The 23,970-nt window shown below is 38.3% G+C and overlaps 1 protein-coding gene across 3 annotated transcripts in view; it reads left to right on the forward strand.

Moving 5' to 3' along the window:
* Positions 1–23,970, forward strand: part of CACNA2D1 (calcium voltage-gated channel auxiliary subunit alpha2delta 1) — a 354,317-nt gene that overhangs the window by 62,326 nt on the left and 268,021 nt on the right. For all 3 annotated transcript variants that reach the window (XM_054399510.1, XM_054399509.1, XM_054399508.1), the window contains exon 3: positions 9,211–9,327. In XM_054399510.1, coding sequence (XP_054255485.1) covers positions 9,211–9,327 — 117 coding nt within the window. The remainder of the gene's footprint in view (positions 1–9,210; positions 9,328–23,970) is intronic.

Genomic DNA, 23,970 nt, shown 5'->3' on the forward strand with positions numbered 1-23,970 from the left:
TATACTCATTGGGTTACCAGATTTATATTTGCTGAAACTTCCCTGAGTCCAGGACATTTTTATGAGTGTGTGGTGGTTTGAAACTGTCTTTTTAATTTTTCCTTGCAAAGTTCAGAACAGAGAAAGTGAAAGAATGTAAATAAGTCACTATTGGGTGTAAGAAAGCAAAATAACGATTGTTCTAAACACTTCCATTGGATAGATAGAAATGTTTAAGAACTATTACCCAAAACAAAGTAGGCACTCGGCACATTCTGCGTTCGGCAGTGGGGGCAGTTGCTGGGCTGTCTGGCTGCTGTTTCTTCTTCTCTTCTGGCTGAAGATAACACACTGACCTTGGCAGCTAAGTTAACAACTTTCTGCTTAACTAACTGTGCTTCTCTGTCCAGTGGGGTCTGGGGGGGAAGCTCCTGGGAGAGGGAGGCCCCTTTGGGAGGGTCCCCTTGGGGGGAAGCAAAGGGAGATCGGTTGTGCTTTTCTGTTGATTGTATATATTTATGAATGTTGTGAATTTTGTATATTTGTACATATTCATTGCATTTCATGGTAGATTTTAGACTCTGCTTGTAAATACAGCTTTTCATTTGCTTCCAGACTGGGCTAGCCTGGTTATTGTTGGTGGGGGGGGGAATTTCAGCTCACACCGACACAGAGTGGTTCTGGTTGGTCTATAGCAGAACTTTGCTGCAAAAGTGCAATTTGTATTTATCTTTACACAAGTGCAAAGACACTAAGGTAAGGAGGGGGGTGTGGTGAAGGGAAGTGAGACCAGGATTACTTCTAGAATGGAATTATGAAGGGGTACAGTGGAGTGTGGGCATTTCAGATACTTATTGAGAAGTCAGAGTCCATTTATCAGAATTAAAATAATGTATGAAATGGGTCTGATTGGTTAGAGATTCCCAAAATACAGTAACAGGGTTTTTTTACATGCAATATTTATACAGGTATGTCCCATATGTAGTATATCACTGCCACTGCTATGTTCTATATATAACCAAATACCAAAGTTGCAGGCATTAAAAATAGAATCCTTCAAACTAAATTCTGTTGAGTTTACACTTTGCTAACCAATGTCAAGATGTTAGCAAAATTTTAAAGCAATTTTAAAAGTGCAGTCTGGGAAATTTGAAGGCACATCTGCAAATTCTGTTGGTAATCCAAATGGAAATTAAGAGATTGTCAAAACATGGGGAGCCTCATTTATTACTTGAAGATCACAGGATCACAGGATGTTAGGAGTTGGAAGGGAACTCTGGAGATCATCTAGTCCTACCCCAGATGCTACTCTCTCCTTGCTGCCTCAGCAATAATCTGGCCTTTTGAAGAGTTCCTTCTTCCAGCAAACAAAATCAGCTCTAAGTCACAAAGAACAGGTGTCTGCATTAACAAATCTTGCTCAGGTTCAAGGGAAGGGATGGCCTAATATTGCCATAGTTTTAATTACTGTTTGGTGATCTGGATTATCTTTGAACAAAGCACTGTTCTTGGTTAATTTTTAACTTTCCATTTGCTTTAAAACTAATAAAATCTGTCCTATTCATGGTTATGTTCAGATTATTTTTCATAGAAACTGAAAGCAAATTAAAGAATTTCTTTTAAAAAAATGCACTCCCCAAAACCCAACAAAAACCTAAACTTTGTAGCTAACCAGTCTCCAAATCCTGTGGTTAGCAAAACACCAGAAAGACTGCTAGTTCTCTGTGAGTTAAAATTATATTTGGAGATAGTCAGTTGGCATTAAGAGCTGTTGAGGGTGGATAAAATTTCCTTACAATAAGTGAGTTTGAAAAATTATATGAGGGCCCACCTCAAAATGTGCTAGAAAAGCAGAAGAAATGTGAAGCACTTTCTTCATATTCTTCTTCTTCTATTACAAGAAAGATTCACTTGTCATTCTCATCATAAATTGGGATTTTTTGAGTTCTCATCCTGTCTCATCTAAAAGCTTGAGTTAAACTGTTGTGAAACCAACTTTATTGCTATCACTATGAAACATAACCAAAAGCCTTAAATACATTTTTCTTAACAGAGGAATATTTGTAGGTCTGCTTTTGTGTTCATACAATAGAAGAGGTACAAAGTTGATTTTATGTTTTCTGAAGGTTTGAATACAAAGTGACAATTACCAAAATTACTTCTTAATTTTCAAGTCCTCTAGACTGCTTTGTTAACTATCAACAGCCAAAAGTGTCTGATGATTCCATCCTACGAAGTATCCCTGATTAACTGCTTTCCTTTGAGTAGACACCTGAGTGAGCCAGTTGGCTCTGGTACTACTTACTCTCTCTCTGGTGTTAACTGATACAGAACCTTTCCCAGAATCTTGCAGAATTCAGCCTGAATGTATTCCTGAAGAACGAAATAGCTCTGATGATTTTTCCTAATGTGCACATCATGACTACAATATGTTATGGTTTTAAACATGTCAGCTGTCCTGTCACTTGTCATCCTGGACCTTTATAGCAGTCAGTGATGAGGCAAGGGATTTTGAAATGTAACAGCTACACTAAACTACTGGTGTGGGTTTTTTCCTTTGTGTTGATGCCATGAATTTCAAGAATGAAGGCATCTGTGAGTTGCTAGGGAGCAGCTGTAATCTTATTTGTACATTATGTATAGCAGAGAGTAAGACATATTTAAAATTCTCAGGCTGATTTCTGTGAACATACAGAATGCTCCTTGGGAAGGAGCATTTTTCAATGTGTTCTACAATGGATCACTTGTGATTCAAAGAAGAGAAATTCCTTGTGAGGAAAAAAAGTGCCCTGGCATGTATTAGAAATACAAAGCATTAGAGTAACAGCGGAAATAGGTTATGGCAATAAGAAGACAGAATTTCTGCCTCTGGGTAGATTTTATAGTTGTTTATGACTACTGAAAATTAAAGGAAAATATCTACCATGATAAAAAGTTAGCAATAATAATCACTCACATGGATTGAAGTGGTTATTTCCATTTTCTGGCTCCTCCTGTTCCCAAGATCTTTTCATATGTTTGGATGTCAGCTCTCCTCCCCACTTTCCTCACATTAACGACATCATGATCAACGAACCTCATGACATGCATTAAGTAAAAAACTATAATTAGTGAATACGTGGCTGTTATTAGCTGACATTTTGTAAGTTAAACAAAATTATTAAAACTGAAGCTGTAATTTCTGTAAAACATGTTGAACATTGAGGATAAAACAATAGCTTTTCATAAAAATATTTGTTTTGAAAATGTTAACGTTACCCAGAACTTCAGGAAGAAATAAACCTTTTTTTTTTTTTTTTGAGCTAAATGTTTCCCTTCTCCACAGGATGAAATACTAATTTTTAAAAAATATTTTTTTTTGATGACCAATCCATATGATGTCTTTTTCTTTTGGATGGAGAGAGGGAGAATGAAGAACAATGAATGAGCTCAGAGTTCAACAACATCTTTGGCCAGTTGAGTATATGTATAAATTAGAAAAGCTCCTGTGTTATCCCATTAGCTACCTTTTAAATTAAATATTCTAATAAAATTTATTAGGCAAGGATTTTATTTTAATCAATAATTTGTCTACATAAAGAGCAGATGCTCTGTATCAGAATGAATAAACCTCTGGAACTGCCTGTTCCTTTCAATTAGTATAAAGGTGACTTGGGTGCTTGCTCAGGCTTAGGTTTAGAAACCCCAAAGCTACATAAATCCCCAAATGTTGCAAAGACCAAGCATCACTCTTCAATTCATACTGATTTTATCAGAGAATTACACATTGTAGAGTACCAGATTTGGTGTCAAGTGGTACCAAAAGCTGTGATTTTGACTTGGTTCATTGCTTGTCATGTCTGAGACTGCTGACAGACTCCGTTATCAGCATCCTGGGTGTATCTATTCCAAAGCACATTTCAAGGTAGGAAAAGATACAGTGGTTTTGGTTAACTTTTGAAATTCTACATTTGAACTTCTGAAGATCTTGTTTCATATGAATTCTATGTCTATGGACTTGAGATTGGCGTGCTCATGTCACATGTTTGGGCCCTCAGCCATGTTACCACTGCCAGAAGACAGTTTTTTCTTAAAGTGAAAGACTGACAGTTTCAAAACAACCAATCAATCAACCAACCAAACAACAGGAAAATGAATTCTATTATAGTTTAGAATAATTCAACATAAACTATTTTTCCTTTTCATCTGTGGAGTCTGTGCAAATAGTGCCAAGACCACAGATCCAAACCACAGATAATTTATTACCTTCAAGAACTTTCTCAGAATGTAGTAAAGCATCAGGGCCATTTAAATACAATTCCAATGTTAGGATGGGCTCCAGTGCCTGCCACATAGAATGCTTAGGTTGGAAGGGACCTTACAGATCAGCTACTCCAACCTCTCTGCCATGGACAGGGACACCTCTCAACTAGACTTGGCTGCTCAAGGCCTCCTCCAACCTGGCTTTGGACACCCCCCAGGGAAGAGGTACCCACAAACCCCCCAGGCAACCTATTCCAGGGTCTCAGCACCCTCGTACTGAAGAACTTCTTCCTAAGATCCAGTCTAAACCTACTTTCCCTCAACTTCAAACTGTTCCTCCTTATTGCTAGACACCCTTGTGGGAAGTCCCTCTCTAACCTTTCTGGAGGGACTCTTCAGATATTGGAAGGCAGCTCTAAGGTCCCCCCATTGTCTTGTCTTCTCCAGGCTAAAGAATCCCAGCTGCCTTAGCCTGTCCTTATTAGCAGAAGTGTTCCACCCCTGGGATCATCTTTGTGGCCTTCCCCTTGGAGCGAGTCCAGAGGAGGTTCACAAAGATGATGCAAGAGGATCAGAATGTAACAAAAGGTATTCAGTGAAGGTGCCTCTTTCATTCTCTCTCAATTTGTACAGCAATGTTTGACATTCCCTTGTGAATCTTATGAGAAACAAGTCTTTGTGCGACATTTATAAACATGGCCTTGAAAGCTGAGTGGAGAGGGATATGCTCTGCTGGGGAGGTGGCTTTTTTTCCTAATGTTCACCACATTCAGCTATTGTCTTTCTTGTGTTGTTTCATCCTATGAAATCCTCATGTGAATCTCCTAATGTGAATCCTAATGTGAATCTCCTCATTATATTCTTTCCCTGAAGACCTTGAAGTTCACTATACTAGAATAAGTATTCAGCACTTAGAAAACAATTTTAATACATTCTTGCCTGAATAAAGAAGTTCATGGTTATTGGCTTCCAAGAAAAATGGAAATATTTGTTGTGCTGTGACCTTCCAGATTTTACTTAGTCATGCAATGAGTCTTTATTCTGTGAAAAGTGGTAGGGGTTTTTATGAAATTTTGGAAAGCTTTTAGCAAAACATTAGTGGTTAAAGTACTAAACACTATTACGGACATAGAAGCCAACAGAAACCAGCATTCACTTGGTCAAAGCAATTTAATAAAATGCATTTAAATGAGCTCTTCATAACAAGCCATGCAGCCTGCCAAATTGCATGTTGAAATACGAATGAGCACCCCTTTGCTGATAAGACCCTTTATGACTATTTGAGATGAGCTTCAGTTAATTGTGTTTGACTGCTAGGTGGGAGGCTTGAGGAAGGAAGGGTTTGTCACGGGATGCCAAACCCTGAAGCACCTATCATTTCCTTGTGTGTTGTGTTGAACTGCTGCAGTGCTATGGCTGAAAATTAAAGAAAAGGGGAGCAGGCAACAAATAAATTATGTACGCTTCTCTTAAATAATTAGTGAATATTTCTTAATGATAGCTGTTGGTAGCTGAGACAGGTCTCACGCTTCAGGAAAATAAAGGATGTGATGTTCCAAGTTCTTTCTGATGCCTTTCGTTTAGGAGCTTATGGGATAAATCTTCCACTGGTGTTAGAAGCAGGGGAGATAAAAGTTTCAAGCCCTGCCATGGGGTAAAGAGAAGAGGATGAGAAAGTCACTGACTCTACTCTGAAGTGGGTTTTTTTTGCAACTCAAAGATTGTTTTGAGGAGATTGTTCTGAATTTGTTCTCCAATCTCATAGTCAGGCTTTCTCAGTGGTAACACCCACAATGCCTGTTATAAAGGTTTTAAGTTGAAGTATGAGTAGGATTTCTGCCTGTTGTGATTCTACCTCCTTGTTCAATGAATCAAACTTTTGAACTATTCTGATAGTTGGAGAAGAAAAATTAAAACATGTACTTTTTTCCCTGCAAACATACCTGCCAAACTACACTTTGATAGTCTTCAGCTTTCGAACCATTCAAGCTTGGAGGTACAGGAATAACTACCCTATAGGAATGCAGCGTGAGAAAAAATGGATTGCCCTCAAATTGGGCTTTATAGAATCATATGTTCGCTGGAAGAATGGTGTAGATGTAGGTATGAAAGTGCAAATTTTCCATATGTACTAGGATTCTGGATGGTGGGGTGCAAAGCTATGGCTGTGTGGATGCCTCACCTTAACTTCTGATGAGGCAATTAGATCATAGCCTATTAGAAACTGTATTTTACTAAGTGTTTAAAGATGCCAGGGAATCAACACTGCCTGGGCAGTGCATTCTCCAAGTCCTCCCTGTCATCACAGAATTATAGAATAATTTGGGTTGGAATGGACCTCCAAAGATCATCTAGTTCAACCCCTGTACAGCCTGACTTTGAATATCTCCAGGCACGGGGCCTCAGCTACCAGTCTGGGCAATCTGTTCCAGTGTTCCACCATCCTCATGGTAAAGAACTTGTTCCTACCATCCAATTTAAATCTCCTCTTCTCATCCTATCACTGCAGGCCTTTGGAAACAGTCCCCCTGCAGCCTTCTTGCAGGCTCCCCTTCAGGTACTGGAAGGCTGCTATTAGGTGCCCCAGAGCCTTCTCTTCTCCAGCTGAACAACCCTAGCTTCCTCTGCTTTCCTCATAGAAGAGGTACTCCAGCCCCTTGATCATTTTCATGGCCCTCCTCTGGACCCACTCCATCAGGTCCATGTCTTTTTTGTACTGAGGACTCCAGAGCTGGATGCAATACTCCAGGTGAGGTATCACCACAGCAAAGTGGTAGAATCACCTCTTTCCATCAGCTGGCCACGCTTCTTTTGATGCAGCCCAAGATGCCATTGCCCTCCTGGGCTGCAAGTGCACACTTGCTTATGTCCAGCTTCTCATCCACCAGCACCCCAAGGCCTTTTCTGCAGGGCTGCTCTCAATTTCGTCAGCCCCCAACTTGTATTGATATTGCAGATTGCCCTGACCTCTTTCACTTTACCTTATTGAACCTAATGAGAGTCTCCTCAGGCCACCTTTCCAGCCTGTCCAGGTCTTTCTGGATGGCACCCATCCCATCCTTCAGTCTTATCACCTTCTCCACTCAGCTTGGTATCATCTACAGTCTTGCCGAGAGTATCTCAGTCTCACTGTCAATATCCTTGATGAATATATTGAACAGCACTGGTACTGTTGTAGACCCTGGAGGGACAGCATTCGTCAGCCATGGCCATCTCGACATTGAGCCATTGATCACTGGCTTTACCTGTGATGGCCATGCCCACTTTAGATGCTCCTCTGAAATTTCCCTTCCTGATCTTAATCTGCAAAACTGATTTTGACTCTTACCTTGCTAAAAGACTGTAAGGCTTTTCTGTTCACTACAGTAGATTTAACTCTGAATCCCATAGTTTACTCTTCAAATTTAATGTGTTTCAGAGAAAAAAATGTAAAAAAATTCTGTAGTGATCAGTTGCAATATAAAAGGTCTTTATTTCCAGTTTTGTTGATTAGTAATTGGCCTATCAAGCTTTTCTCTTATTAACATCTGTCCTCAAAAAAAATTTAAAAAGAATGAGTTTTGGTTATACCTGAGAAACGTTATGTGGCGATTTTGCAACGTGAATGCCTCAAAAATATCCAGACTATAATCAAGTTAGTTTAGTGATGGAAAGAAAAGACGGTACTTCTGAAAGAAAAAAAACAAACCAAACAATTAAACAAATACAAAACACAAAGTCAAAAAATGTGTTGCAAAATTCACAAGTGATGAAAACCTACGACAGCTTATGAGATATGTCAGAGAAAAATTTACAGCTACGACTGTAGTTGTCAGAAATCTATGTGTGATAAATACCCATCAGCTACAAGCCCCAGAGACATATTTTCCTGAGTTTCTTCAAGGTCTCCACAGCTTTAACCCAAGAAACCTGGCAGGGCTGGTAGCCTCAGTCTGGTCTGTAGTTTCCCAGTTCTTATGCTGGATGGCAGCCAGTGCATTAGCACTGGGTCTGTTCCTGCCTGTGCCTGGAATTACCCCGTGGGAGACAGCACAGGCCCCACTAGGCAGCGTTGCACAGAAGCAGAGTACTTGAGTAAACTCAGGCCATCTGTTAGTTGCATAAATTACTTTTCTCCCATTTACCCATCTAGTCATAAGCTATCCACTTTTTCCCCTCTCCCTCTCCCTCTCTCTCTCCCTCTCCTTTTCCCTTCAATGTTTTTTTTTTCCCTTTTTATTCTTTTTAGTAAGACAGAGATGGGTAAATGGATTTTATGGGTTTTTTTTATTTCTTTACCTCTTGTGGTTGTGTGCATTTCATGGTAGTGGCCTTGTTTAACAAATTATCTCCTTTACATATGTTTTGTGCTTTGGGAATGGTTAGCAGTGTTTACCAGAGCTAACCTTTATTCATGATAGAAGAGAAACATGATTATGTTTATTTCCCATTTTTCTCCCATCTTTTTTACCTCTTTAATTTTTTACCCATTTCCTTTTTTTTTCTTTTCCCTTTTCTCCTGCTTCCTCTTCTTCGTTTTCTTGTCCTCTTCCTCTTTTTTCCTCATAAATACTAACACTATAATATTAATAAATAAATAAGGGACTAAACTGATTGCATCACTGTAGTTTAAATGATTCGCTTCATATGGTATGTTTGTTGTTCAGCATTCAAGGCAGAATTTGATTTCAGCCTCAGTGATGTTACAGGATGGCCATTTCTCTCAGCACTCTATGAAAACCATATTCCTTGAGCTTTGACTAGTCCAGCACTAGAAACAGTCAGTTTTGAAGATTTATTAGATGACTTTCAGTAGCATCTTCTACATCTCAAACAAAAAGATGAAGTATTTCTTTCACAAGGGGTGTTTGGATTTTCCTAACAGGAGACTTTCTGAATCTCTCCAGTTCTCCAGAAATGAGGACAACTTGATGCCTGTTTTGTCAAATCATGTTATGTATTTTTAATATCTTTCACCATTTTTATATGTTTCCATTTTCCCTCTTGCAGATTTACAGGAAAAACCAAGCTTTGTATACTGTAGAAGCCAACAATCCTCGTCAGCTAGTGGAGATTGCAGCCAGAGATATTGAAAAACTTCTGAGTAACAGGTCTAAAGCCTTGGTGGTGAGTATTAATGGATTAGATTTTCCATTTAGCATTAAGACCAAAATCTTATTTTATATTGAAATGTGCTTTAATGGTTATATTTGCAGCCTGTACACTTACGGGCAGTGTCAGCCTGATGCATACAGGACATGAGATGAAGGAAGATGGTTTGTGACTTCATGGTCGAAAATGAACTCATTAGTTTTTTGGCATAGGGCAGATGCTTATAATATTGATGGACAGATTAGAAACCAGGGCCAAGTAACAAATCAAGTTATAAATAGATTGGAAAATGTTCCTCTAAGTGACGAACACAGATGTTTATGACTTGAAGATCACTGTACTCTACAGTTAGTATCTTGGGGAATTAAGAAGTGGAGCTTTTATAAAATGTGATTTTAAAATAACTCAAGCTGTTGATATTTGGTGTCTTCACCTTTTTAGTTGCTCATTCTTGATGGTAGCAACTAATTTTTCTCCTTCAACAAATGTAGCCAGATGTGAATCAAATTAATTTCCCTATGTATTCTGTTTCTGATTTACTAATTTAATCTATATGGCAATCATATTTTGTATCAACAAATTTAATGCTAAACTGTGAGCGTGAAGACCATGCTGCATTGCATCCTCCTAATCTTTTATGCTTTAAATAATGAGTATCTATTTCTTTAAAGTGTTTTTGCCTGCAGTCCCTTTCTCTGCTGTTCCCTAAGATGCTAAACCTTGGTAATTGCTTTTTTATGATTCCTCCCCACTCCCCAACTCTGACTTGTATGAGAGTTTAGAGTGTTTCTCAGAAGATACTGACCAAACATTCATGGGGAGGATCCAGATGAATTCATAAACAAGCTTTGTACAGAGTAGAGCTATTAGAAATAGGCTTAAAGGGTGGAAGAGCAGACTGGGATTCCCGGAGCAATTACATATCCACATAGACTTGCAGATGAGTTTGAATGTGAAAGTTTAAAGTGGAAGAGAGAAGAAAGAGGGATTAGTTCACCTCACAGTAGACTTCTACTCAGCTGGTCGTCCTAAGCTACTTTTTGTTCAGTGGAATAAAACAGACACTTCTCAGGCAGGATTGACCTGAGCTGAGTAAGACTTTAAAATGGGATGAACTACAGCACAGAAGTACTTCTTTCTTTCTCTATCAGAGGAACCTCCATCTATACTTTAGGTGTGCAAAGTTGGGGCAGGTGGGTCCTAATCAAGTATTCCTTTTATCAGTACAGTTTTGTGCAGCTGAAGAATAAGTCTGAGAGTGAAACTGCTGTTGCATGTAATCCTGAGGACTACCCTTCCTTGTAGGTGATGAGATTTTACTTAGTCCATTGTCCACGCATAGGTACCATGAAAGGTACCCATTTTGCCTGCCTTTTGTTCATAGCAGGAGAGGTTTGTGTGTGTCTGTGGTGATTCAATCTTAAACTGTAAAGAAAATTAAATTAAAAGTATCTCATGCCTACTTTAGAACAGATGCCAGAGCAGTTTTCCTGTTTATGTGAAAGTTTATCTGTCTCGTTTTAGGTAAGCTCATGGTCACTTTTTTGAAAGGGTACTATGATGCAGTTCCCTGATGTGGAAGATAATTGAATTTTCCTTCAATAATCCATTTGTTTGTTTTGGTTTTCTTTGGTTGGTTTTTAATTTGTTTTGGTTTTGTTTTGTTTTGTCTGTTGTTACTCCTTTTTTTTTTTACAAAAAAAAAAAAAAGAAAAACGAAAAGTCTTGCAGCCTTTAGAATTTCTTATAATTTTGAATGCGTCTTGAAGGCAAGTAAAAAGTTCTCCAGATGTATTAGTGGTTAAAGATTTATGACTTTAAAATCAGTTTTATTATTTTGGATTATATGAGTTGTGATGTCTTTAATGATTGGGGTTGTACTGCCAGTGCTGTGGTGAATGTGTAATACTTATTATTTTTAGCTGCATGCCATCATTTTAGTATATCTCAACTAGACTTCTGTGTAACATCTCTATCACTCTTGCCACTTCATGCAGATAGAAATTTATCCCCAAGCAGGTAGAAATCTAAGCTCCCCCTCATATTTCACAGAATTGAATCTAATTTGCTGTCATTTAAATACTCATCAATAATGCTTCTCTTCATCTGGAACATCTCTAAATTTTTCTTTAATGCCCAGAAATTGCTAGAATTTGCAAACATCAATTACAGGATTACAATACCTACATAAGATCCCATTATTTTTTTTCCATCTAAGTGTTTGAAATAACCTATTAAAATAGTCTTCTACTCCAGTTCCTGAAGGTCTGAGCTGTCTGACAGAGGTTGCCAGGTTTTAGATGCTTGCCTTGCCAAAACTTCCTGTGAACTTTCTGTACTTTTTATGTCCTAATTATATATGGTATTTCCTTTCTCTCTATATTGCCTAGTTTTATATTTTATATTTTAAGAATAAAAATATATCAAAATTGTCTTCAGAGCAGCTTTCTAGGGGTGATTGGTCATAGATGGTTCCTGAGAAAACTTACTTTTCCTTTTGTATCAAATGCCACAGCCAAAGCCAATGTATTAAAAAGGAGTATAACCTCTCAAACAGGAAAACTGACTTAAACTTTTTTAATATAACTTTAATTGTTCGATTCAACTTCTGATTTCTGATACAGACATTTTTCTCAATCATTATCAATGTTAGCTTTCTGGAGCATTCTGTCACTGTTTCTTCAAAAATGTATTTCTAATGTATATTCATTCACCCAGGGGCTTGGTCTGACAAAAAAAAAAAAAAAGAAAAACAAAAACCCAAACAAAACCAACCAACCAACCAACCAAAAAACCTCATCCCAAACAAACAAACAAAATGCAAAACCCAAAACAACAATCAACAAACAAACCAAACAAAACCAAAACCCAAACCCATGAAATCCCCAAAGCCAAAAAAAGCCTGAAAAGCATTACTTTAAGGGAAAAGATACCCTTTTATTAATCTCAGTCCTCATCAGATCTCTTTGTGGACTTGTTTTCTACATGGTTATTAATTTTGGATCACTTCATGTTAGTTTCTCTTTGTGCTGTCACCTGACCTGAAGAGCTCTTAATGACTCAGATATTTATACTGACCCTGCACGAAGGTTATACATCCTCTAGTGATGCCATGAGGAAGATGTCAATGAAGGACATCAATGGTGTCATTGTTCAGAGACTAGGATACCTCAGGGATAACATGATTTTCTCTAGGCATGCTACTCATCTTTGAGCAAGGTCATATTAAGCAAATATTAGTGATGACTTTTCTAATAATGTTGGCTTCCTTTAAGATGCAAGAGCATCTTTAAATGTGAAATAACTTTGCATCCCTCCAACATTGTTTGTATTTTTATGCAACTTTGTGCTAGTAAATCATAGAATCATAGTATGGCTTAGGTTGGATAGGACCATAGAGATCATCTACTCCAACCTCCCTGCCATGGGCAGGGATGTGGCTCAGTTAGACTTGGCTGCTCATCCAACCTGGCCTTGAACACCCCCAGGGAGGAGGCATCCACGACCTCCCTGGGCTACCTATTCCAGAGCCTCACCACCCTTGTACTGCCCATCTGAGCAGCCCCTTATTCTTGTGTACCAGGGAGCATCCTTAATCTTCTATAGCAGGAAAATTTGCAGATTTGCCTTCTTGATGATTGTTGTTGGTGTATTTGAGTTAAAGAGAGTAAGCAAGTTTAGATCTCTTAGATAAAAGAAAATTAAATTTAAGAGAGAAAATTATTAATAAAGAACACCTATCAACAGTCTTTGTAAGCACAGCATGCAGAGGAAAAAATGAAAACAAGATAAAAATGTCCTATTTCTTGCTTAGAAATGATCCCTTTCTGTATTCATAAATTATTTAACTACTGGCTACTTATTTGTATGATACTTTGGCGTGAATCCTACTTGTCCTGTGCAAAATTAAGATGTATACATGTTCCCCTCCAAATCTTCTTTTCCACAATGAAATATGTCCTTCTGGAAAGCTGAAAGCCTCAGAGTCAGAACCTTATTGTCAACACTATGGTGTATGTTCACAGTCTATTTACAGATAAACTCTTCTTACATTTCTGCTCATATTCTAAGGCAAACACTGAGAGTAAAACAAACAGTGTCCACTAAAATATTCTTCCCTTGATGATGAGAGACATTCATATTTCTTTGTTTTGTTATGAGGTCATTTGTATTTGCTTTTAGCTATTAAATTCTTATGTTAAGGTCGTTCAAGGTAAGCCTTTGGCTTCTTGGGTTGCATGCAGACAAAGACAAGTTAAATGCAGATTTACATCTTATTGTCTAGATTTCTTCAGATATTTCAACCAGAGACATCATATCTTCACTCTAGCCTTTATGCCTTGGTTTCTTCTGAAAACTGAGGAAACTGAGTTTCCATGGAAACTGAGGCACAGATTGTGTGCTAGGAGACAGGTTCCTTCTACGTGCTTTTGGGAAATGTCCAAGGTGTACAACTGTGTCTGTGTATGAGGCACTCAGAATATTTATCTGCTAGTTTAGATGCAGTTTCAACACAGCTGTGCAAGTGTGTCCAGATCTCTTAGTATTTCCCTGCCTGCCTGTAATAAGGCTTCAGTGTCTCACAATACAACTGAGAAATCTAAATAAACATGTGTTATAACATACTTTGAGATTTCTGGGCAGAGATGCTGTGCACTTTAAATAGGGTTGGGATTTTTTCTGTAGCCTGAAAGACCTATAAAGCTAAAATAATTTTTGAAGGTATGTTGGATAGTACTGGTTTTGGGAAGGGGTCCAAAACTCTAGACTGATTTTTGTTTGAATGTCTAAAACCAGCCTAACATTCTTGAAAACATTCTGGGACACCTACATTCTGGTCTGCTAATTTTAAATTGCCTGTACTAGCAAGTGTTGCAGTATGGTGGGCTGAAATTCCCCTCCCAGAGTGACAATAACCAGGCTAACTCTTTTTCACTCTTTAAAAATACTCCATAGATAAATTTGAGTTGTCCACTCATTTAGCAGAACTTGCATTGACTAGCATCTCTTGGTATCTGTTGCAATTCAGCCTCTGGTCTCCTGAGCTGAACTAGAAATTCCAAAGAACCTAAATAGACACATCTAACAATGGAGTCCCTCACTTCTGCTTGGTAATCTAGGCTTAGAGCTAATGGATCCATAAGAACTTGGGGCAGGTCTATGAGCTGAAAATATCTGTGAATAGATTTGAATATGCATCTAGATTTGGAAACACTTGCACAGGTGGGTTGAAATTGTATCCAAATAATCCAGTGTGTATACTGGAAATAGACATTTTTCCAATTATTATCTAAGCTAAAAGGTAAATAGACAAAACATTTTACCCTGGAGGAAGCTCTGTGATTGTTTTCCTTCCCATTTAAATCCCTAATCACAAGGTTAAAGCTTTCCAATCCCTACCATAATCTGGTAAAAAAACTGCATTTTGATGATAACAATTGTCCTCTACCTTCATTATTATGCCTTTAAATATGTTAAATCTACTTGTAATTATCCTCAGGGTGTGAGGGACAGTCTTTGCCTAAAAATTAGGTCATTGTCCAGAGATGTAGTTTAGATCCTTTGAAAGTTGAGGGCAGATTATGGTTCTGATTTCACTTGTTATTTTGCAAACAGTAAACACTGTCATGATAAGACACTGATAAACTACATCTTGAACTGATAGAGGTACCCGATCTTTCTTATTACTTCCTTATGCATAGCTGTGGTATCCCACAAAATCAACAGAGACAGGTAGAGGTATCAGCTTTACTGTTGAGTTGTGATAGCATCAGAAGGTTAATTAAGATAAAATGTGTTTGCCTTCCCTCTCTTTCCTAGATGATTTAAAAAACATAATCTTTGTTGAGAGCTGATTTCAAAACTTATTTCAGTACAAAAAGAAGCATCTCTCACCTCTTGATAAACTTGCTATTTTCTCTTTGTTTTCCGTTTTCTACCCTTTTGACCCACTTGCCAGTTACAGGCAGTGTTAGATACTTGTATTGATAATTCATAGATTCATAGAATGGTTTAGGTTGGAAGCAACCTTGAAGATCATCTGGTTTCAAGCCCTCTGCCAGGGGCAGGGACACCTTCCACTAGACCAGGTTGCTCAAGGCCTCATCCAGCCTGGCCTTGAACACATCCAGGGAGGGACAACCATGACCTCCCTGGGCAACATGTTTCAGTGTCTCCCCACCCTCACTGTAAAGAATTTCTTCTTAATCTCCAGTCTAAGTCTGCCCTCCTGAAGCTTTAATCCATTCCCTCTCGTCATATCACTACAAACCCTTGTAAAAAGTCCCTTCCCAGATTTCTTGTAGGCCCCCTTCAGGTACTGGAAGGCTGCTCTAAAGTCTCCCTGGAGCTTTCTCCATACTGAACAGCTCCAACTCTCTCAGCCTGTCTCCAGAGGGGAGGTCCTCCAGCCTTCTGATCTTCTTGGTGGCCCTCCTCTGCACCCACTCCAGCATCAACATCTCCCTTTTATGGTGGGGGCAGCAGAACTGGGTGTAGTGCTTGAGGTGGGGTCTCACCAGAGCAGAGTAGAAAGGGAGAATGACCTGTCTGGTCCTGCTGGTGAAGCTGGAGATATTCAGAGAAGGAAAACAGTCTGAATTGTGGTTTGTCTTCCAACAAACAACGCTTTCCCACACCTTGTTAGAATTATTTTGTTAGTTGGTACGTGAGAAGCTGGACGTCATAAGGAAACTGACAACAGACTTTGTGAACTGAGTGGTTTACCAAAATAGTTTCATGTCTGACTGCTAAGATGAGGAAGCCTGCATGGCTGGTAAAGGGCCAATTTATTAGAGAAAATTACTGGTCAAATAGATGAACAGAGTTTTGCCTGTGCTTGTTTTTGTACCATGCAGCCAGGTTTAATTTTATTTTTACTCCAGCGTGTTCATTTTCCCCTTGGAATTGTTACACTGTGTCTGTTTCTTCTCTTTAATATTTCAAAATATTTTATTTTTTATTTTAGCTTTCAATATCAAACTGGAGGTGGCCTTTTTACCTTAGCAGAAATTATTTAGTGAAAAGATTATATAAAGTGTTTATCAGCACCACAAACCAAATGCCTTTATTTGTGCTAATATCCTATCAGAAACATACTGATAGAGAAATGCAAGTAAAATGAATTGTTCTCAGTTGTTCTCTGTTTAAGGACCATAAGATCATGCACACATCATATGTTTTTACATGACAGCATGTCTTAGTTCTGTGTTATTTCCATTATGTATTTGGTAGAATTTTAAAATTAGGACTCCTGGTGTATTTATATGTTTACTCTTTGTATCTCCATCAATTCTCTGCATACTGAGGTGGAAAATGTCAGAATTTTTATTTCTGGATGCTTCCTGCAAGTAGTCAGAATAGACATTGTCATCTCCCTTTTGCAGTATTAGGTTTAAATTTCAGTCCATGACTAGAGCTGGTCCAAATAGCAGAAACAGAAACTTCAGAGATGTCAGGAGCTTCACAGGTGAGTTTAAGACCGATACCACACTGTTTTCAAGAATACCTGAACTAGAAATTTGCACTAGCAAAAAAGTTTCCACATACTCATTTTTTTATACTACAATGCCAAGTGAATGCCTGTGTGAGCTTTCTGAAATCTGCAGCTGTAAATGTAGCCTATTTTGAAAGCCAGTTGTAGTTGCTGAAGCAAATGTTTTTGGAATGACAGCTAGTGAGACTTGACACTTGAGAAGTCAAACATTTGTCAACTTGTCCACATGTCAGATGTTTGAATTTGGTTTTAGTTGTCATGCCTTGAGTCTTGTTTTATTAACCGTTATCGAGATGCAACATTATGCCTCAGAGGATAAATTCACATAACTCACATTCCTTGGAAGGCATCATAAAAGTCTGGAAAAATAAATTGGAAGGGTTGCAATGAAATTTCTTATAAATATTGCCTGTTTCTGTGTTTTTTCTTTCCGCAGGTTACTTGATTTGCCTTCTGCAGATCTTGTATTGTTGTTGACAGCTAGAGAGGGTGGTCCCTCCCACTTCACATATCCTCATAGATAGCCATGAGTCATCATTTGGCTTTTTGTAGCCCTGAACTGTCTGTAGTGCTGGAATGTCATCTAGTACGCTAGCTTAGAGAGACACCTGCTGAATCTCTGTCCTGCTAACACAGTGTATTGCAGTCAGGGCTTATAACTGTTATGGAGATGGTGAAAGCTAAAAAGAGCTTGTAGCAAATAATATTGTTGGATGATCAGCTTCACAGTTTAAGTTTTCTTTCCCCTTAAACAGCAGAATATCATTGATAGAATAGCTTCTATGTTACTTTCACTTTTGCTGTGGAGAAAAATAAGGAGCATGGGTAGCGATAGCAATTCTTTCCCATTCAGTTCCCTTTATGTATTCAATTGAGTGAATCCCCTTACAAAAGAAATGGCCATGGCTAATTCTGCAGAGGCTGTGTTTTTGAATCCCTGTAGAGGATTCTTCATATTTGTTGCAAGCAGGTTTATTTGTCTAGGGTTAAGGATACTGAAATTTCATTTGTGAAAGATGTTCTGCAGGTGCACAGGCTCATTACAGCAGGCACTACCTTGAGCTGGGGGGGGTTATTGTAGCGGCTGTGAAAGGTGGGATCTTGCTCCAAATAACTCTTTCTGTTTCCTGTAGTTACAAAGTTACTTTTTTCAGCTTCAAATGCTCAGATTTTAAAAGAAAATCATGCAACTCAAACCTCTGTTGTGTCTTTTCTTGGATTTGTCCCAGTTTTTGTCTCCAGGGCATTGCTACCCTTCTTAGCTGAGGCTTACCCTCAGGCAGCTTCTCCTCCAGATTTTTTTTTTTCAAGTGTGCTTCTGCCTGATAGGTGAAGAGAACTGCTGTTTTCTTTCTTATTTCTTGGTCTGCTGACTTCCATTCAGATCATCTGCCCCAAGAAACATGGTGATGCGTTTATTGGTGTAAGACTGTTTTGTGCTGTGGCTAGCTGGAAATTTTGCAGAAGAATACTTTTCTGTAGTAAAACATTCATTTTTCTAAATCACAGTATTTCATGCTAGGAATTTAATTTCCTCCCAATTTGTCTGGTTTAATGGAATGTTGTCTATCTAAACAGACTGAAGAAGAATATAGGAGTTCTTTAACATTGCAAGTTTCATACCCTAATGCTGTTTAGCCAGCTCTCTCAAGACTCCTAAGCTTTCCTTCAGTCACTATGTTTACATTTTCAATCATACCAAAATGGAATATTTTAAAGTCTTTTGTGAAAGGAGAACTCCACTTGTTTGCTGAAAACAACATGACTGAGAAGAACTGAATGTAAGTGGTGTTTTCAGGGGTCCAAAATTGCACACAAAAATGATCCATAAACACTTGCACAATAATTGTGTAATGCACACAACTCTCTGAGTCTACGCTCTGCCTTTGTGAAGCCTTTTTTTCCTGGATTACTTTAGGACTCTTTTCTGAATATACTATTGTCTTTCAATATCTTTTCTTTAAAAGCATTAGTACCTAACTATGCAAAATTTCAGCATTTGTCTCAGTGGAATATTTTCATAGAATCATGGAATCATAGAACGGGTTAGGTTGGAAGGGACCTCCAAAGGTCATCTAGTCCAATCCCCCTTCAGTCATCAGGGAAGTCCTCCACTAGATCATATTGTTCAGTGCCTTCTTGAGCCTGATCTTGAATATTTCCAGCTACTTGCTTCCTGTGAATCATTTTATTATAACTATTTGGAAGAGGAGAGGCTTAGGTACAGCAGGGAGATGTTCTCTACCATGTCTTGTGTGCCTAAATCATGCTCCAGATCCTCTTCTGTAACATGACTGGGAAGAGAATGGAACAGAATAGAATGGAATAGGTTGTCTTTCAGCACATGATTCCCTTGATTTCTTTTCTGACTTCAGACATAAGTCTGTGGCAGGCTTGGGATCAGAAGACCATGACAAAATGCTCAGATGATGCATGTGTAGTAGTAGGTTTTCTGACAAGCCCTTCTCAGCAAGAAAAATCAACAATAAATCACAAACAGACAAAGTACTGTAAATAATTAATAATAATAGTTTAAAAATCAAAATAAATATTATCCAAATCCAAAATACTTGTTTCCTACATTTTTTACTTTGGAAGAGGTATAAGGCTTTTTTTATTTGTTTGTTTGGTTGGTTTTGTTTTGTTTTTCCTTAATGAGAAATTGAAATATTTTGCTACACTGAAACTTTGTGTTTCCTCCCTTTTTCTTGGTCAAATTTTTAGTGAGATTGAGCTAAATGCAATAAATTGTTACTGCAGAATCAGAGTGAGATTAAATTTAAAAATGCCAATTTTGACTGATGAAATTTGTACACACATCAGACTAATTTTCAACTTCAGTGGAACTGCTGAAGTAGCATCTGGAATACTGTGTCCAGTTCTAGGCCCCTCAGTTCAAGAAGGACCTCAGGGAATCGCTTCAAGGAGTCCAGCGCAGAGTCACAAAAATGATTGAGGGTTTGGAACATCTTCCTTATGAGGAGAGACTGAGGGAGCTGTGTCTGTTTAGCTTGGAGAAGAGAAAACTGAGGGGTAACCTCATGCTGGTTATGTAATTTCATAAATTACCCTTGAACAGTGAATAGTTGAATAGTCATTGTTTTCAAACAGTCTTCCTACCAGTCATCTACAGCATGGCCATAATGCTTATTATACTGCTGCAGTATCCTTAACTAGACTGTAGAATTGTAGAAGAGGATGGGTTCAGAAGTGCTACAGGTTGTTTCCTGGAATACTAGAGTTTCTGCTCTGTGGTAGCAGCACAGCTTTGTGCCAGTATTTCAGACACGTGGCTAATTGGGACCCTTGGGAAAGAATGCAGGTAAACCTGGGGCTCCTTCCAATTAAACTTTAAAGGGATCAGATCAGCAAGGCTTGGAAACAGCTTGCTGCAGAGCTAGTGGAGGAGAAATAATTAATCTCTGTCTTCGTAAAAATATGAAGCAGATTCAAGTAGCATGTTTACTTGGCATCTTTCTTTCATAGGTTTTGCTCCTTTATCAGTTTAAGGTATCCACCTACCACCTTTATCACACCTTTCAGGCTTTCTAGTGGAAATTCTTTGTGAAACCTTTCCTTAAGGAAGCTCCTGTCAGCTTTCTTTGCAGCACTGACCTGTGATGTACTTGTTAGTACAAAAGGCAGAATACCCCAGGAACCCTGTGATTTCCTTGCACCATAAGTCTCCATGGAAAATCTCAGAAAGAAGGATGTACTGAAGGAAAGCAGTATAATTAACTGCTTTATGCTATTTTCTGAAGAGTTAAATTGTAATTTCCAGCTTTCTGTGATCCAGCTCTAAATTTGCTGATAAACAAATGTAAGCTACCCCTGCAAAAATCTTTATTAGTAGAGGCTGAGGTACTTCATGTGGGGTTTTTTTTATGTTAATTCTTTTGGTGAAATGAATTCCCTTTGATGGGGAAGCTTCAAGAAACAAGGTTATGATACATTTTGTGATGTGTTGCTGTGATGAAGACATGTTTTCTTCAAAGTCCAAGGGCTGTCCAGGAACATTTTTCACTCCTTTATATGCAGATGCTTAGCAGGTTCAAATTAAAAGCCTTAGATTAAGTATATATTTGGATTTGATTTATGAACTCCTGTGGAGCTGGAAGTGGTCCCCTGTGGTCTCTCTACAAATATGTTTACATGTCTGTTCCTAGTATTAAGAGGAAAGGAGCCTATTACTTCAATAGCTCCAAAGACTGAAGCTCTGCAGAGTATGCCTGATTTTAACGTATTGACTCTCCTAGTGGAACAGTGGAGTCAGCTAGGACCAAATTCCACCTTTGACATGTGGACATAAGATGAGCACAGCTGGAGGGCAGATGTATGTGCTAAGCACAGGACTATTGCTGGCTCATGTTGAGTTTTTCATCAACTGACACACCCAAGTCCTTCTCTTCAAGACTCCTCTTGAGCCACTCCTTGCCCAGCCTGGATTTATGCTTGGGATTGCCTGACTCAGGTGTAGAACCTTGCACTTGGCCTTGTTGAACTTCGTGAAGTTGGCTTGGGCCCACCTCTCAAGGCTGTCCAAGTCTCTCTGGATGGATCCCTTCCTTCCAACATGTCAGCCAGGTCATACAGCTTGTTGTCATCCACAAACGTGCTGAGGGTACCTCAATCCCACTGTCCATGTTACTAACAAAGATGTTAAACAGCACTGATCCCAGTACCAACCCCTGGGTACTGTCCCTTCCATAAGAAATCAGTTTGAATTCCTACTGGGGCTTTTAGTGGTTACTTGGTTTATTCACTTGGGTTTTATTTATATTTTGTTGGTGTGGGTTTTGGTTTGGGTTGGGCTTTTTTTCTTTCTTTTTTTCTCTTTTTTTGCTTTTCTCAGCATCAAATTGATTCCTTTTCAGCTGGAAGAAATGCATTGCGTGAGTTTATTGCACCTAGCCTATGGTCATTTAACAGTAACATAATTGACCTATTTCAAGTTTATCATTTTATAACAACAACAGAAGTTCTGTCCATCTCAAGGTTTGGTGTACCCTGAGAAAAAGATTACTTTTAGCATGAAATTGTTTGGGGATTTAATGTATTTTCAATTCTCTATTTGTTATCAAAACTTCAACCACCCACCATTTGATCATAATTACAACTGCCCCTAGGCAGTAACTTTTGTTCTACATAAATATGACAGGTATAATTATGGAAAATCTCATTGTTCATATAGTGCCACTTTCATTTGCTGTTAAAATAAGTCATGTACTAATTAGATTCCCCCCCCCCCCCCTTTAAATACTAGAACAAAACAAACCAACAGAGTTTGTACTTTTCCTTGAACCTGGGTCTGCACTGTACTCTCATGATTCCATGAATTCTGAAATGATCTCCGGAGCAAAGACAGGAAGCTGTTGATTTTCACCCTGTTGAATTACTACAGGGGAAAATATTTCTGTGTAGTGGTGGACTTACTAGTTGGGCAGGCAGCATGAAGAATGCAGGGAGCTGGATTCCTGTCCTGGATTAACATGGTCAGTACAGTGTCCATTGGGTTGTATGAGAATGAAAAACTGGTGTTTCCTTCTAGATTCCTCCATTAACATCTTCATTACATCCAGGTTTGACATTGCTAAGGAAGAATATATATTTCTTTTACAAAAAAAAAAAAAAAAAAGAAAAAAAAAAGAAGAAGAAAAAGAATTTCATTGTTGTTACTTTTCAAGAGTAGTTGCTCAAATATTTCTGTGGTGTAACCTGTTACAGATCTCAGCAGGTTACACCTTCATTACGAAAGCGATTTTTCCCCACAAGGAGCTAGCAGAGAACACTTACCAAATCAAAAAGATGATGAAGATGCTTTAGGTCTTCCTCTCTCGTACCAAAAAATCTTACATAACCCTTCAGCTTCAATTTTTGCTTGCACACTGGCTATGGCCAGGTTTCCTCTTTGCTCTTTGTGCTATCTCCAAGTTGGTTTGTGTTACAGCAGCACTGACTCACTAATGCTCAGTGCAATGTAAAGTACTAAACAGACAGCCTCTGCTGCTAAATTCAGTGGCTATTCCCCCAGTACCTTGTCTGAGTCAGAGCACCGTGGAGCAATAATTTTGTTTTTTCTAGATGTGTTTGGGCGGATGGTGCAGGAGTGGGTGGCTGAAACACTCTTGTTGCTGAGCAGGCAGTGAGCAATTCCCCTTGATGATTGTGCTGGCTTTTTTGCTTTCTTTCCTTTTTTTTTTTTTTTAATTTTTTTAAGGGTTTCCATGTTTTCTGGAGATGTCAGGATGTATTTATGTTTAATCAGGTCTTAAAAAAAATGAGTGTCCATGAACAGAGGAGCATGTTTACATGTTCCCAAGGTGATAAAAACAGACTGAATTGAAATCCTAGAGGTGAATGTTTTCAGACAGATTTCAAATATAGACAACTGAATACATTTCAAACATTTAGTGACACACTGTGTCAACCATGCAGTCTTCTCAACATTTCCAAGTCATGTTCTCTTCTTCATAGCATTAATGACATGCCAGACTTCCCACTGGGTCAACAAAGGGGTCCTTCCACCCCTTCCCCAGCGCTATCCTCTTTTTCCCTTCCTCAAAGCCTGTACACACTGTAATAGCTATATTACAGGAGAAGGAATACCTGAAGTGCATCATAAGGACATGTCTTTCATGAACAACAAAGAATGAAAGTCAAAGGACTAGTCCACGGCATTTTACAATTCTAGGAAGAGTATTACATCTCATATGTTTCAACTCCTTATAAAAACACTGTAACATATCTAAATGTGGACCTGTCTTCTTATGTAAACTAAAACTTTGAAAATATTATGTATGTGTGATGTAATGAAAGCACACTGTAGTAATTTCAAATGTAAGGCTATGATCTGAAAAGTTTTCATTTAGAATGTATTTTTCTTTCATCAGAAGTAGAAATCCAAATGGTGTAATTTTTATTCTCAATGGTAATTTTCTAAGCCTTCTGATTTTGAGGAATATTTTCTCTTCAGCCTATTACAATTTCAACTCTTAATTTTTGATATGCACCTATTTTTAGATTATTTTCTAAAGTTTTGTTGTTTGCTACAGCCATAGTTTGTGTTTAATAAGAACATGCTAAAGAGGTGACTTAATGAGATGAAAATGAGGCAAAATTAATGTTACAAACTGTGGTGTAACAACTATAATTGTGTGTCATTG

The sequence above is a fragment of the Indicator indicator genome, chromosome 3 (genome assembly GCF_027791375.1).
Source record: "Indicator indicator isolate 239-I01 chromosome 3, UM_Iind_1.1, whole genome shotgun sequence".
Classification (NCBI taxonomy): Eukaryota; Metazoa; Chordata; class Aves; order Piciformes; family Indicatoridae; genus Indicator; species Indicator indicator.